General features: G+C 41.5%; 2 protein-coding genes across 9 annotated transcripts; one reads left to right on the top strand and one right to left on the bottom strand.

Moving 5' to 3' along the window:
• Positions 1-3,925: 3,925 nt before the first annotated feature.
• b3galt6 (UDP-Gal:betaGal beta 1,3-galactosyltransferase polypeptide 6) lies at positions 3,926-8,253 on the bottom strand. Of its 2 annotated transcripts, none has more exons than XM_061220841.1 (2): positions 7,658-8,253; positions 3,926-6,342 (listed from the first exon to the last, which is right to left on the bottom strand). In XM_061220841.1, the coding sequence occupies exon 2, from the start codon at positions 6,330-6,332 to the stop codon at positions 5,334-5,336; it is 999 nt and encodes a 332-aa protein (XP_061076825.1). In that variant the 5' UTR covers positions 6,333-6,342; positions 7,658-8,253; the 3' UTR covers positions 3,926-5,333. The 2 variants fall into 2 exon arrangements, with proteins under 2 accessions (XP_061076825.1, XP_061076824.1); XM_061220840.1 differs by having other exon boundaries at positions 3,926-6,345; positions 7,658-8,251.
• Positions 8,254-8,471: 218 nt separating this feature from the next.
• LOC133110608 (45 kDa calcium-binding protein) lies at positions 8,472-15,733 on the top strand. 7 transcript variants are annotated; one of them, XM_061220836.1, is made up of 7 exons: positions 8,472-8,622; positions 9,491-9,820; positions 10,663-10,799; positions 11,247-11,360; positions 11,729-11,887; positions 12,457-12,632; positions 12,934-15,733. In XM_061220836.1, exons 2-7 carry the CDS (start codon positions 9,513-9,515, stop codon positions 13,108-13,110), a joined length of 1,071 nt encoding a protein of 356 aa, XP_061076820.1. In that variant the 5' UTR covers positions 8,472-8,622; positions 9,491-9,512; the 3' UTR covers positions 13,111-15,733. The 7 variants fall into 7 exon arrangements, with proteins under 7 accessions (XP_061076820.1, XP_061076821.1, XP_061076823.1 ...); XM_061220837.1 differs by having other exon boundaries at positions 8,474-8,622; positions 9,470-9,820; XM_061220839.1 differs by having other exon boundaries at positions 8,499-8,618.
• The last annotated feature ends 179 nt before the right edge of the window (positions 15,734-15,912 follow it).

A 15,912-nucleotide genomic window follows, 5' to 3' on the forward strand; every position in this document is an offset into this window, starting at 1 on the left:
TGTTTACATAAGCCAACTGGATTTCAATCCTCCTTGCATGGACAATTAAGTAGCAGCTGATTAGGAATCAATATGTTTGCAATGTAAACTCTCTCTCCCTGGGATGATTCCAGAAAGTTTGATTTAGAATTTTTGGCTCCAGTTCTAATATACATAATAAATAATTGTGTGGAAAGCCATATTTATCAATGGCTCCCTTTAAATAAGTCACCCACATCCTTTTAAACCAAAGCAGGGGAGAACACAAAGTCAATGTGAACCAATGTGAACCATAGGAGTAGGTTTTGGAATGTTGTTTCAACATTCAACATTCAACATCCATTGCTTTCAAATACCAGTAGTGATTGTTAGATCAGCATTAGAATGTTCAGATTAGAATGCATTTCTGATCTTACAAGGGTTAAAGCTCCTTGGTGTCAAGCCATTTTCTCTCAGCGAGGAATGCCTTCTGCCATCAAAATGTGTTAATGTGACATGGCATCTGAGTATGTCATAAGCTCCTGAAGAGTTCGTTGGTGATGTAGGGTGGCAGTCGCGGTGAGTTTTGTGGGTGTTAGAAGTGGGGGTGCAGCAATTGCAAGTGCTTTTACTTATTACAGCATGGGACTTATGGGAGATAAGGGCCTGAGTTCAAATCCCATGAGTTTGAAACACGGTGTGCATGTGGGCAACTGAGGAGGCGGGACCGGTGATTTCGGTCTTTCGGTTTTCAGTTCTGTAAATTCTGGGGAGGACCAGCAGCCCTGAAACACAAATAAACCTTTTTAAGGTGTTTAACTTACCTATGCCCCTTATGCAGTGTAGGTAATGGGTAAATCAGCGCTGCACCTACTTAAGTGTTTTGCCCTCATCGATCGTGACCGTCTGTGTTGATCACATCTGATCACTACAGCAGATGAATTTCCACAATACTGCCAGAATAGGGATTTAGCCTTTTTTTGTATCGGGATATAAAAACTTTGAAGAGTAAGTTTTGGAATGTCAAATGTTCTGGAACTCCATTGTGTTCAATTACCAGTGGTGATTATTACATCAGCTCCACAGCACTAATTACCTGGGAGAAAAACAAGACTAGATTTGGATTTGAGGACCAGAGCTGATGATCCCTGCCTTAAAGGGTTAATGTCATCCTTCTGAAAGCATCCTGGCACTACACATTAGCATAGAGTCCTGTACCTGGTCTCTACTGCATGGTTACTTCTCCCTTCTCCCTGTTCTGCTATATGTGAAATAGTACAAATATGAGCACAATCTATGGTGATTTACAATAGTGCAAACTGACCATTGTAATTCAACATTCAACATTATTATTATTGTATTCAATAATGAAGATTGATGATTAATGTGAACTGCATGAAATAAAGATTTGAGGAATATGTTTGAATATACTGTGAAATAAATACTTAAAACAATCTTGGTTTTGGGACCCACAGTTGGATTTACATAGAGGAATGGGTGTTCAAGCTTCTACATCAATAGATTATAGTATAGATTATCTAGCATATCATTTGTAGACAGTGCCACCTAGTGGACAAAACAAGTTTTCAAAACAAGGATTGTGGGGAAAACAAATGACATGAATTGAATATCACAGTTCAAACAGGCATTAGGACTGGATTGAATTACTGTAAAGTGGCTGGAATACATATGAAAACGCCATTCAATGTAGTTTGAATTCACAGATGTACCTTTACAGTCACTATGTCAGTCATTGGATAAAGCACGAAGTCGATGCTGATATTGTTACATCCACGTGAAACAAAAAATAATAATTAAAAAATACCTGGAATGAAACTGTAGACCAGGGACGGGAACGCCGGGCCATGTTTCTGGATTTCAGACAACCTTATTAGTAGTCTATTAGTAGTAGACTACATGTAAAAATGTTTTTGCCACATTCCGTCATATAAACAGATGATAAATGTTGTCTTGTAGCATTTTATTGCGGTCTAATTTACAAGTGAATCGGTCATGGTGCATATGGTTATTAGCGTATAGCTGATTGAGCCAGGGTTACTGGTGGCAACAAAATCCAAACACCGGCCCTCCAGGACTGGAGTCGCCCATCACTGATGTAGAAATGTCATTACGTTGCATGGAGCGCCCTCTGCTGGACAATGTTTGAAACGTATCCAGTCAGCACTTCGACTGCCAAAAACGTAACTGCCCAGTTTCTCAAAAGTGAACTGAACGATAGCTTCACCATAATTTCAATGAGCCGTCCACTGACCATTGATCCTGGAATTCACATTACATTTTCACTGTATAGTCAATTATTAAATAAGCAAGTCAGTGAACAACAAATTCATCTTGAGGTTGCATGCCCAAATAATTTGGTTGAGGCGGACATCTGAACACACAGCTATACCTTTCTACGAATGAGGCAATGCATCTTTCACAAGGAATTTAAAATCGATGAACTATGGAGATGTTAAAAGGTCAGTGTTCAAGTAGCTTCTCCATCTAAACTGAATTAAACTGGAAATGAATCCAACACACACAACAGAGCCCCAGAGAAGCACAAATGAACCAGTAAGTGAGATTAAGTGTTTAATGACTGGGTGAAATGTATATCGATATTAAGCACTTAATTATAGCCTGCATTACAAAGGATGCAAATAACAAGTGCAAGAAACAGCACAGTAAAGCCAGAGGCTGAGGTGCGATACAGCATTTCAAGACCTTAGAATTATATGGTTCTAACTGACATTTTTGACAAAATGAGTTGGTGTCATGAATGTTATTTTTAGGGCAATTTGATAGGACATTGATATTGTATATTCAGATTACTTTTAGGGTGTCGGATTTTGATCTATGAAGAACTGCCCTGCATTTCAGTTTTGCTGTGTTAGGATGTTAGGAAGCTTTGAAGCTCAGTATCTCAAAAATACATAGAACCTTATAATTCCAAGGTCACAATTGGTTTAAAATAAAATCATTACATTCAGTTGTTACATATTTTGTTCACTCAGCACCCCCCAACCAAAAATAAATACATGATAAAAATATACATGTTTTTAAAGCAAATTTAAAGCTTTTTCACGGAGTGAGCAGACTCATCTTCAGAAAAACGAATGTATCATTATCAGTCGATCCCTATAAACACTGGCCTTCTGACTGCCAGGGTATCTGTGTGGCAGTAAATGTGACAGGATGTGGATAGAGTGTGGGAGGACACTGAATGGCTCCGTGCTCCAGTACAGACTTTATCTAGGCACTGAGAACAACCTGGCAGCCTATAGGAGGTGTATACAACACTAACTTCCTCCCTACACTACCATCCACCAGGAGCTATGCATTAACGACCATTATTCCATTTACAAAGACATTACATTCTGTCACACTGTTGCAGAAACTGGTAGCCATAAGGGGGGGGGGGGGGGGTAAACATTGACTGTTCATTATCCAACATTCAGCACACAAGCACAGCTGACACATTAGCACTAGCAGCAGAACATAATTCCCGACTGACCTTAATTTGCTAGATGTGGCTGCAGCAGCAGCAGCTACAGTCTGTAGGCCAACACTCAGAATTACCATTTCAGCATCAATCATCACTGCAGCTTACAGCAAAAAGAGACGTCCTTGTCTGATATTGTGGGTGTCTTTGAGAGGCAGGGGAAAAAGAAGACATTTTTCAGATAAAATGGTAAACACAAGCAAAGGCTCGAATTCATCCTGATGGACTTTTTCATCTTTCTGCTTTGACACTATCTTGGATGAATAATGCATCTTGTACCCCGTCATGACGGCTGCAGTATGAACGTAATCTTCCATTCCCTATTCCACGCGCAGCACCTGTGTTCAGGAATGCACCACGGCACCCATTCCAGACAACATCAAACCGCAACGCGCAGTAACCCAACGCTTCTTCTTCACTTTGTTTTGAAAGGACAAGTTTAAGACCGGAGGCCATACACAAATGCACCACTCAAAACAGAAATGTTTAATTCACAGGTAGTAAAAATTAAACCCAAACATAAAATACATAAAAAATGGAAACGTAATTACATACTGTATGTCTCTTAATACACAACACTTTATGAAACAGTCCCCTCCCCAGCATATTATTTGCTATTTCAAGTCTTGGTTTGCCGCTGGCTGTATACACAATAACACACAACTCCTAGGAGTTTACTGACATTATATGCCAATACGCAAATGGGTGGAACTTTAGAACATAATGCATATTTCTGTGACAGGCCAAACTATTACCTTTAGCATTAGTACCATGACTAAAACACAATTATATCTGCGATCCAGAGCAGTAATGTGGGTACCATTACCTGCATAGGCAATATGCAGTGCCTGTTTGAGGATTCATGTTTCATATTCTCACAGCATTCGATTAGCAGCTTTGCAAACAGCTTCTTCCACATCGTTTCAGTTATGCCCTTGTTTGGAGACTTTCTTCTCAACAAAAAACTCATTTACATTTCATTCCACCAAAGGGACTTTACATAAATCATGGAAATAGCAAAAACAGGACTTTTAAAAACATTTTAATGACAAAATGTTCCAAGAGTGGCGATTTTCTAAATTACATAGAAGCATGTCATATCATTGTGCCTTTTTTTTTTTTATCCATTCACATAAAACATTGGTAAAAGCTTTGTATTTAAAAGGACAAAACTAAAAAAAAAGTCCACACATCAAAAGCAGCAAGTGATTATGTTTTTAATTTCCCAAAAGGGAACCCAGTCATTTCAACACAGGACACAGGACTGAAATATTATGCCGCTTTTCAAGTCTCTGGGTAAATCCCCAAAGCCAACCATTAAAAGTCAAATTAAAAGGCTACTTATAACCCATTGTCTGGCTGTAGTCAATTCTTCAAGCTTAATGTGAATTAGCCATGGAATACAATAGCATACCAGCCAACAAACAACTTTGTGTGTGTGTGTGTGTGTGTGTGTGTGTGTGTGTGTGTGTGGAGACAGTATATACATGCATGTATGTACAGTACAGTATGCAAGCATGTATGGTCCAGCTGGAACCAATCCAAAATACAGCAGCTAATACAGAGATGTGTAATACAGTGTGCTTTGCTTTTGGCCAAACTCAATCCTTTGCACAGACCCCAAACCAACAGGCAGCAGATACAACAGCTATCACTACAGACCTTAGGGAGGTAAGGTCGGTGGGTGGGTGCGGGGACAGAGAGAGTGTATATCATCAATCAGCACACTCTGTCCTCTTTGCAGGACACTTTGCTCTAAGGAGGAGGAAGGCCACACAAGTTGCTATGACAGCCAGATGGAAGCGAGGCTGGCGTGGGAGAATAAATAAATAAATAAATAGAGGGGCTGAGCGGTGGGCTTGGGGCGCGGCGCTCAGGGGATGCCGTCCTTGCGCTGGCAGCACTGCGAGGGGGGCACGTTCCAGTCGTACACGTAGGAGAGCCGTAGCTTCATCTCCTCCTTACACAGCCGGCCCTCCCGCTGCAGGGTCTGGTGCTTCTCCAGCATGTCCTCCAGGCTCTGCTTGTGCGTCACCAGGTAGCGGTTGTTGCAGCCGCGCGACTTGTACTCGGTGTCGAAGCGCGGGTCGTGCACGCGCCGCACGTCCACCGGCGCCAGCCAGGCGCCCAGCGACACGTCCTCGCTCTGCCACACCTTCAGGAAGCCCACGTTCAGACGCACGTAGTGCACCAGGTCGGCCGACAGGATGTAGCCCCCGCCCAGCGCGTAGGGCAGGTAGTAGTCACAGAGCGCCCAGGTGCTCTCCTTCCACTTCCCGGCCGTCTTCACCCTCCCCCGGCCGGAGAAGAAGCCCCAGTAGAGGCGGCCGGGCTCCTTAGCCCTCAGCTCCTCCTTGAGGAGGTCCAGGCGGGCGAAGGTGTCGTCGTCAGCCTTCAGGACGAATTTGAACTGCACGTTCTGGTCCAGCCAGCTGTACATGTGCAGGAGTTTGAGGGTGAGGTTCTCGTAGGAGTCCCTGAGTTCGGGGAGGAGCAGCAGGTCGCGGTGGCGGACCTGTTCCGTGCCCAGGTTCTGCAGGTCCTCAGGGGCCAGGCCCTCGGTCCCCACCACGAACAGGCTGAGGACGTCCGGGTCCCGCTTGGCCAGCCAGGTGCTGCGGATGATGCTGCGGCGCTCCGTGTATTTGGGCCCCGTGGTGATCAGCACCACCAGGAACACCGACAGCTCCTTGGGCCGGGCAGCCTGCCGCTCCGCGCGGAGCTCCGAGTGCGGGGCGGAGCCGGGAGACTCGGCCGGCTTCAGCGTTTCGGACGTGCATTTGGCCAGGAAGAGGAGGACCACAGCAAAGACGAACAGCCCCCCGATCCCCAGGGCTGTCTTATGGCGACACACCAGCCGGACCAGGTTCATGGTGTCAGACCTTCTGGAGAAAAGACATAATTTTGCAAGGTACTCAGAGATGACAGCTGAATCTGGGCACACATCTTACAGGGAGCAAATCTGAAGTAAGGATACAATCCACTGATGGATTTACCTTAAGTGACAGTCCTAATGCCAGAATAATTTGGATTAATTCAGTCTGACTGACTTCTAATGTGTGCTTGGCACATTACGTAATATCAATTGCATAACATTTAATAACACTAAGCTACTCACGATGAGGAAAACATGCACTTCCAGTAAATATTACATTTCAAAACATTTTGTTTTCATTTTTTTTTTTTTTTTTTTTTAATGCCAGCTGGCCACAAGAATCACTTTCAGTCAGCCTACTTGCCTGATTGAAAGGCATACCATGCAATGGCTGCAAACGCATAATAGTTGTAGTTAAAGACACTTTAAATGTTGTCTTCTGACGGCTGTAAAAGGTTTCCCCATTTCTTATTCTACGTGTACCTTAGATTACGTCGCGTCGACCACCATCGTGTATATATATATATATATATATATGTATTAATCGGTCTATAGTAACAGTAACAAACTGATGAAAATGAAGTTTAAGTTAACGTTAGCACAATTTCAAGCGGTGGTCATAAGTGTAGAGAAGACTGCAACCTGGTCAGATCAACAATGACATTGGCTACCCAACTATATTAGTTTACTTAGTTTTGGCACAAATGAAAGAACTATTGCACAGAAAAAGATCAATTGTACTGTGAACAGAGCCTAAATGATCAAATGATATGGCACAAACAGCATGCTTGGTTGTCATCAAACATTAACTGTTACTACTGCCGAATGGTTAACGCTAGCAAATATTCATTAAATATTAGATTTTATTTCTGGGGTCAAATCAACGTTAAAAAATTATATTAAATCTAGGAAGACGTTTGAATACTGGAGACGGCGTCGATAGCCATTAGCTAACTTGCTAGCTGTCTTGCCATGTATACCAATGCAGCACAAACTCTGACCGCCAGGTCTTCAACACCACACTGGTTAGCCAGCTGGGTTGATAGCGAGCCTGGTTAGCTTGTATTAAGTAACAAGTTAATAATTAATATTTGCGTGGCTAACTAAACGGTGTGCCTCATTTGCCCCTATATCTTGTATAAAACTAGGCACCATATCATGTAACTTGCAGATTAGCAGTATATCTGTGAATCCGCAATGAAATACCTTTTAAGAATAAATACATTAACATTAGCTTGCAAGCTAGCTAGTAACTAACTGTTCATGACGTGTCAATGAAATATTTTCTAAAAATCAGCAACGAATAGTTACGACAATCTTACCCAATCTCCAGTCATCACTTCCAGACTGCGTATGTGAGAATTTTGCCACCCATTCATTGCTCACTTAATCACAAAATGTGACCAGATAAATTAGCTAGCTAGCCTCTTTGCTCGTTCAGCGAGTGCTACAATGGATATCAGCAGCCAGTTAACTAACCTAGTGGTCACAGAGGATCTTTCCGCTCCATGGCAACGGCAATACTAGCCACTTAGCTAGCTATCCAGCTATTATCGGTGCTCAGTCTACCCAGTATTTATGTTTTAAAGCTGCCTCACTGTATTCAAACACTGTATTGAAGCAATGACAGAGGCCCCGAGTGGGGCGTCACGTAGCGGGCGCCACCTGATGGATGGAAGAACTAGCCTCATGATGATGCTGATGAATTTCTACTTATTTTAACATTAACATATATTTTGATGTTGCATTGTTTTTCCATAACTAAACGCGTATACGCATATAACAATGGTGTATTTCAATGTTTAACCGATACCATATGTATATAAGGAAGTAAAAACAGACGTGCGCATTGTGGATTTTCAAAATGAAAAAGGATAAGCAGTATGAATTTCCATGTGTTTTGAAAAACAAATATAATATTTGAGAGGCCAATAAAACATGTTTTTGCCAAAGTACGTACACGTTCCTTGTCAGCGCGCACATATATTTTTTTACTTCTTTAAAACGTTACTGGCGAATGAAGTTGAGCAGAATGAGCACAGATATTTTTACGATGGGACAGGAAGCAATAGGATGTTACCTACCTGACAGCTAAACAAACCCTAACTTATCCATTTTATATACGGCTCCTGTCCCATTTTTTTCTGAGCAGTGACGTATGCTGTGGAGGAGGAGGTTTAACTGGATGAATGTTTACCTAAAATCTACTAACGCCAGCACTGTCTGATTATAACATACATCTTGTGTACGAGGTTTACATGGAAAAGAGAAGAAAGTGACAGCGTGCGTAAGTGTCCATCGTTCTAGGAAAGGCCACGTGTCCTGGAAATCATCAGACGACATGAAGCATGCGAGTGTTCAACCGAATGAATGCCGTTGACAGCTAGACTAGCTCTACATTTGACTAGGAAGCAGTCCAGGTAGTTCGCTACTTCCCCACATAGCTAACAATTTATTTCAGGTAGATGTGGGCCTCGCACTGAGAGTAACACTAGCGGGTATTTCAACATTTTACGAGCACTGTAATGTTACATATGTATTTGTCAGGTAGGAGACATGGGTATTTGGCAGTTTACTCGTCTATATTGGCTGGGCTAGCTTGCCTGTACTGTATAGTCGCGACTGACAAGAGGCTATCTAACAGGCTACACTAGCTATCGAACAGGCTGGTTGGCGTTCATTTTAATCGGTCTAAACATGCATAGTGTAAGAAAATATTAATGCAGCGCTCCAGAACTTTAGGTTTGGTGATGTTTTTAACAGCTTGATTCCTACCTAGCCAGAATTTTGGATCCAAGATACTTAGCTCGTTGTGTCTACAGTAATTGCCCAGTATTTGGAATACTGAGCAACTCGTTTAAGTTAGCCTGTTAGCTAGCGATGTGGTTAGTCACAATACGGACAATGCTGACCTGTAAACAGCTGCGTCACAGGGTACAAATGCGTATTATACTGCATAGACAGTTACCTAACTGTTTAGTTGAAGTTGTTAATTCATAAGTTTGGCAGCATTCAATGAAATGTATCAGGTATGTACATGTCTGTGTAAAACTTTTTTTATTGGTGGGGGGTTCTATGTGTAGGATATTTCCCTGATTTGAATGTAATGTCAAATGTAATTGCTTAATTTGCAGTGTTCTTCATCCTATTTGTAGAAGACAACAAATACTAGAAGCCATGAGCCTGTGGAGAATCATGAACAGATGGCGAAACTCCATCTCCCTGCTCCTCGTAGTCCTCTTCCTCGTAATGGACGCCCAGGCACGGCCAGCCAATATGTCAATCAACCGGGACAAGAAGCCGAACAGCAAAGAGGAAAACGAGATCCTTCCACCAGACCACCTAAACGGGGTGAAACTCGAGATGGACGGCCACCTCAACAAGGACTTCCACCAGGAAGTGTTCCTGGGGAAAGATATGGAGGAGTTTGAGGAGGACTCCGAGCCTCGGAAGAACAGGAAGAAGCTCATAGAGATTTTCAGCAAGTATGCAACCATTACATTACATTACATTACATTACAAGGCATGTAGCAGACGCTCTTATCCCGAGTAACGTACAACGAACCGTTAATAATGTAATGTAAATGTTCTGGGTCAGGGGTGCAAGGGCTGAACCATTCCAAGATTTTGTGGCAACTTCTGCTGTTTATTATTTAATAAGCTCAATCATAATGCATCTTGGTCATTTGTATAAGCACCAGCTACAGTCACAGGTGTATCCTAAAGATTTCACTGTGAGCCAGTACAGGAGTGATCCAGTGTAAAATGAAAGTAATTGGTTGGAACAAAAACCAGCACGCAGAACGGTCCTCCAGGACTGGAGTTGTGCACCCCTGTTCTGGGCTTACATTTCCACACTATCCTCTCAAGAGGGTCAGAATCCTGCCTCCTTTATCTGCGCTCTCTGAACATGACCAGGACAATGCTTGATTTATAATAATTATTTGATCCCATGACACTCATTGCAAAGAGTAGGGGGTTCCCCGGTGTCCTGGCTAAACTGCATACCTGACTCTAACAACCTGCCACCTGATCATCCCCTGATTTAATTGGCTAATTGTTTCTAATGTACCTCTCCACCTCAGCTGATGTGTGGCAAGCATTCTGGCACAGAATATCTGCTGTTGCATCACCTAGGTGGGTGCCACACATTGGCGGTGGTTGAGGCGAGTTTCTCCATCATCACTGTAAAGCGCTTTGAGTTTCAGAAATACGTTATATAAAGCCAAGGAATTATTATAAATTCTTTTTTATAGGAAAATGGGCAACCAGCTTGTGGGTTTTGTGGCAGCAGCGGTTGTCATGAGTTTGTCCTGTCCCTCTGTAGGGTGGATACCAATGAGGACAGGAGCATAGGTGCCAAAGAGATGCAGCGCTGGATCATGCAGAAGACAGAGGAGCACTTTCAGCAAGCAGTCAAAGAAAACAAAATGAGCTTCCATGCCGTTGACCCAGATGGGGATGGTAAGGGCACATCAGCTAAATGAGTTAGTATGTCACCGGTTCATATTCATTCAGCGGAGTCAAGTAAGGAATGGGCATACCATGTAAAATGTGTCTGGTGTCCCATGCTGTACAGCTTAACGGGAATGCATATTTGAAAAGGAACGAGTTTCACAATGGAAATTACTACACTCTAAATAAATGTTCTATTCCCTGCCCCCATGCTTTCTGTGCACTGTTTCCTGTTTCTCTAAATCTGATTAGCTTGTACCGTACTCGTAAGTAGAAAGACACCTGAACTGTACTAAGTGAATCATGTCAATCTGGTTGAGCACTCTTCTGTCTTGTGTAATTTATTTGGCTGAAAGTTGGTGACAGAAGTTTCTGTTCTGTCTGCTTTGCTCTGAATGATCTTTCTGTGTGAACTACAAAATATGTGGTTTTTTTTAACCTTTCGTTTTTGTGTAGGCCATGTGACCTGGGACGAATATCGGGTTAAGTTTTTGGCCAGCAAAGGCTTTAATGAGAAAGAAGTGGCAGAGAAGATTAAAAGAAACGAGGATCTGAAAGTGGACGAGGAAAGTGAGTAATTCCCTTTTTTGAATAAACACACAATCAACACCTTGTGTGACACTCAGCTTCCTTGTGTCCATTTGCATTAGTCTCATCACTGTTGCTTTTCAAGTTTTAAAATAAACTTTTACATTCTATAATGAAATCATTTCCTTTTAGACAGTCAGAGTTGCCACAAGATCCTATTTACTTGGATATGCCAAAGCAGTACACACAGGTATCCTTCATGGCGGTATTCCAACCAGGATTTGGAGCTTGTTCTCCACACGGATCGGTAGTCTGGCCACTACTAGGGGGTGTAAACCTCAGGCTTCCCCATGATAGGACACGTTTTTTGGATCTGAAGATTATGAGCAGATTGTGTTGGTGGTGTTCAGCTCAGGAAGTTCTGGAAAGCTTGAAGGATCGCTGGTTCCAGGCTGACAACCCCCCAGCAGACCAGCTGCTGAACGAGGAGGAGTTCCTGTCCTTTCTGCACCCTGAGCACAGCCGTGGCATGCTCAAGTACATGGTGAAGGAGATCGTCCGCGATCTGGGTATGTCCGATGTTACATCCTGTCTGTGTGGTCCAGTGCTCAATCGACCAAATGTCAAAATCCTGCACCAATAAAACTGAAAGCACTCTGTAATCCTGCTTTATGAAATACCCTCAAGACGATTCCTTCGTGAACCCAAGGGAGGTCAATTTGGTTATAATATTAAGACTAAATTGGTACATTGTTAGTGAAATAATAATCTGCACCATATTTGTAAATGGTAAATGGTAAATGGCAGGCATTTATATAGCGCCTTTATCCAAAGCGCTGTACAATTGATGCTTCTCCATTCACCCATTCATACACACACTCACACACTGACGGCGATTGGCTGCCATGCAAGGCCCCGACCAGCTCGTCAGGAGCATTTGGGGGTTAGGTGTCTTGCTCAGGGACACTTCGACACAGCCCTCCGCCCCATTTGTCTTTATAAAGTGTTATTTATGATGACTAGCAATACTAGCTTGGAAGTATTACTGGTGCATTGTATTGCTTTCTCAAGTTCACATGCCTGGGTGCGTCTGTGAACATTAATGGGAGGGGAAACGGTTCTCTTGTGATGCTAAAAGATCAAGATGGAAACAAGAAGCTGACCCTGTCCGAGTTCATCTCCCTTCCGATGGGCACGGCTGAGAACCAGGAAGCGCAGGATATCGACGACGACTGGGTACGGGAACGGAAGAAGGAGTTTGAGGATGTTATCGACGCCAACCACGATGGCATCGTCACCATGGAAGAGTTGGAGGTGCGCATGTATCAAATCCTGAGACAGTCATTCTAGTCATTATTCATTTGTACTATCTTTTACAGAAAAACAGGAGCAGTTGTCTTTATACGGTGTGGTTCACAGTGCATCAGAGAAAAATGGCAATCACATCAGTTAACATGTAACATAGGATAACAACATAATAAGGAGAACAGGCCCTTCAGCCCAGCAATGGTCGCCTTTTGCTACCACTAAAGTGTTTGCCTAAAAGCTAGATAGTACCTAGCAACGTATCATCTGCACAAATTATTCATATTCATGGCTTCCCATTGACTTTCAGGAATACATGGACCCCATGAATGAGCACAACGCCCTGAACGAGGCTAAGCAGATGATTGCGGTGGCCGATGAGAATCAGAACCACACCCTGGAGCTGGAGGAGATTCTCAGGTACAGCGAGTACTTCACTGGCAGCAAGCTCATGGACTACGCCCGCAACGTGCACGAGGAGTTCTGAAGCTGCCCCTGGTCCCCAAAAACTGGACACAGGGTAGCCATCTTCTCAACTGAAGGACTTTTCCGTTCTTGAAGTCACCGAGTTGCATTCTTTCCACCTGTTAAGTCTTCATGGTATCTCCACGTTGACATCTCCACGTTGATGAAAGGTGTTGATGTCAGTCTATTGTCTTCAGCTGTTCTCTCTTCTTTTGTGTTTTCATAATCTGCCCAGTGCATCACACTCCCGATAGTCATGCGGGAAGATGTACGTAAATTAATAAGAGATTAATAGTGTCTTGTGCTTTGAGACATGGCCTTAATCGTCCCCTGTTTCTGTGCACTATACTCATGATTGTACTGCACATGCTTTTAACACTAGGAGTAAATAAGATGGTTATATTGCATTTATGTCACAGTCACTGGCTAAGGTAGATTTCTGAGACCTGCAGCGTTGCATCATGGGACCTATTTTGCATTGACATCATATGGCAAATACATTTGTCAAGATAAAGGCCATGATCACTTAGTCCATGTCACCATGGAACAGTGTTTGCTGTGCTAATTTTTTAGTTTACTAACCCTTTATTAGGCTTGAAAGTGAGAAGACCATGTTTAATGAACCTTGTCCAAATGAAAAATGATGCATTAAGATTTTTGTTTAGAAAGACTGTCGGATATGCAGTCTACGATTCACATTTAATCATGCTGCTGTGTCATTTTGCTGGAATTTGTCCTTCGACTATTGAGAGTACGGATGATTATTTATAATTGTAAATATGTGTAGATATTACTAACAGTGCCCCTTGTAATTGTCTGATTAAAGAAATGGCACTGCTTAGATATTTTCAGATGTATAATTTTCTGGTGCTGGTATCTGTCACCTTGGTGTTCTTCAGCATGTTTTATTAACAGGGCTCTATTCACTACATTAACCCGTGTCAGCTGGACGAGTGCTGGCCGCAGATATCAGTTTCAACTGTAGTGATAGCGGGGAGCATTCCTCCATTGATTAGCTGGCTTTAAAAGGGAAGCTCCTTGTAAAAATCTATTTTAGTACATTCTCTTGCACTCAAGATAATGATGTAACCTTTATTTCATATGTCAAAATCTGATATTTCATCTTATCTGCAAAAGCCCATTTCATTGGGACACATCTCCTTGTTTTTATTTAATGGGAAACTAAACCCTAATTTGATTTTGTCGTATTTTACACAGAAAAAATTAAACCCCTGGTCTAGTACATTCTTTTTATTTATTTTTCAAATGAATTCCATGTCATACAGTACTTACAGATTATCCACAATAGGTCCATTCACATAGCACATTTTATGTGTGGTACCATCCTATCCTTCTGATGCTTAATAGAAGACATTTATTTGAGTAAATCACTAAATCACAATTAGATCCGAACCAGTTAGTATTGAATTAATTAAAGCTGCTTCAGTGATTTTGCAATTTTGGGTCTCACAGTATTAAAGACTCATGGGCCTCAATTGCAAGCTTGCTGTTTTCCATTCAACCAGTGAACAGACATTAGCCTATCACATGCAAGAAATCTTCAGCATAGCTCTCACTAGTCCATATCTTTAGGGGGGCAGGAAAATAAATGTTGAAAATGAATCCTTTCCTGTGGGAAAATCCCGAAAGATCAAACTGTATCTAAATAATTCTAATGACACCCAAAAACCCCTCACCAGAGACTTTGCAATGCTGGCTGTGCCTGAAAAAGCTCCTTACTTTTTTAAGATTCGGGAGTTGCCGCGCAGATCATGTTCCTGTTTTTTTCATCTATTTAATTCACACCACTGTGACTGCTCTACAGATGAGATAAGTAGGAATGTAAATAAGTATTTTAGATTTAATATTTGTACAAGAATCGAAGATTGTTTGGCTCTGTTGAAATTTGGTGTGGGAATATTAATGATATTGTTTGTCTATATAATTTGCTTTTTGAGTGCTCACATGGCTCATCACCCACTTTGTTCTTATATGTGAAATAATGTATATTCAGAAACCAAAGTACATGCTGTGAGGAAATGGCCAAAATTAATAATTTAATTATAAAATAATAATATTATTATATATTATTATATAATATAATTATATAATAATAATTTAAAATAATAATTTCATTGGTCTCTCTTGTGAATATTAAGTCGAATACATCCATTTTTGTCAAACTGAAATGGCTTAACTGAAGTTTTGTTGCAATCAAAATGTCAGTTCTGCTTTTTGGAGCTTTTGGAATATTGAGTAGCATATTGACAGTTTTACTGAAACAAATTGAACTTGCCTGTGTATCTGAGGTGGCAGAAGCATTGCTTTGTGTTTAGGGCACTATTACATCTAAAGTAGGAAAAATGCTTCTGGGTATCTATTTTGGGGATTTTTATTTGCTGTGAAATCTGATTCTGATGACATTTGTGTAATGTTTTTTTGCTTCCTGGTTACACAGCCGCTATATTAATATTAGCCTTTATTTGATTTCATTGGAATTGAAGTTTATCACTAACACTATCCAGTGATGTTATTGAGTAATATATGTTTCCATTCATATTCCACTGTAACAGAGGCCACAGTGAGCAAGCACTGTGCATAGAAAGCATTTTAATTTGATTGAAAATAAAAATTTCAAGCAACAATTGAATGTTTGTGTATTTTTTAATACATATAGATTCTCTTCAAATGTGTATGTCAGTATTACCTGATACGTTTAATGTTCTTAACAAATGAATAAATTATAAGGCATTTTGTCCAAAGATGTTGAAAGCAGAATCACTCAGTGAATTCACACAGTGAATCTACAGTGAATATGGTTGTA

The sequence above is a fragment of the Conger conger genome, chromosome 14 (assembly GCF_963514075.1).
Source record: "Conger conger chromosome 14, fConCon1.1, whole genome shotgun sequence".
NCBI lineage: Eukaryota > Metazoa > Chordata > Actinopteri > Anguilliformes > Congridae > Conger > Conger conger.

What these genes read in the sequence shown, in the direction of transcription:
- b3galt6 (XM_061220841.1), bottom strand. Translation starts at nt 6,332, where the DNA reads ATGAACCTGGTCCGGCTGGTGTGTCGCCATAAGACAGCCCTGGGGATC.
- LOC133110608 (XM_061220833.1), top strand. Translation starts at nt 8,706, where the DNA reads ATGCCGTTGACAGCTAGACTAGCTCTACATTTGACTAGGAAGCAGTCC. An exon ending in CTCATAGAGATTTTCAGCAA is followed by an intron (nt 9,821 to 10,662) that starts GTATGCAACCAT and finishes GTCCCTCTGTAG; the next exon opens with GGTGGATACCAATGAGGACA. An exon ending in TCTGAAAGTGGACGAGGAAA is followed by an intron (nt 11,361 to 11,728) that starts GTGAGTAATTCC and finishes GGTGGTGTTCAG; the next exon opens with CTCAGGAAGTTCTGGAAAGC.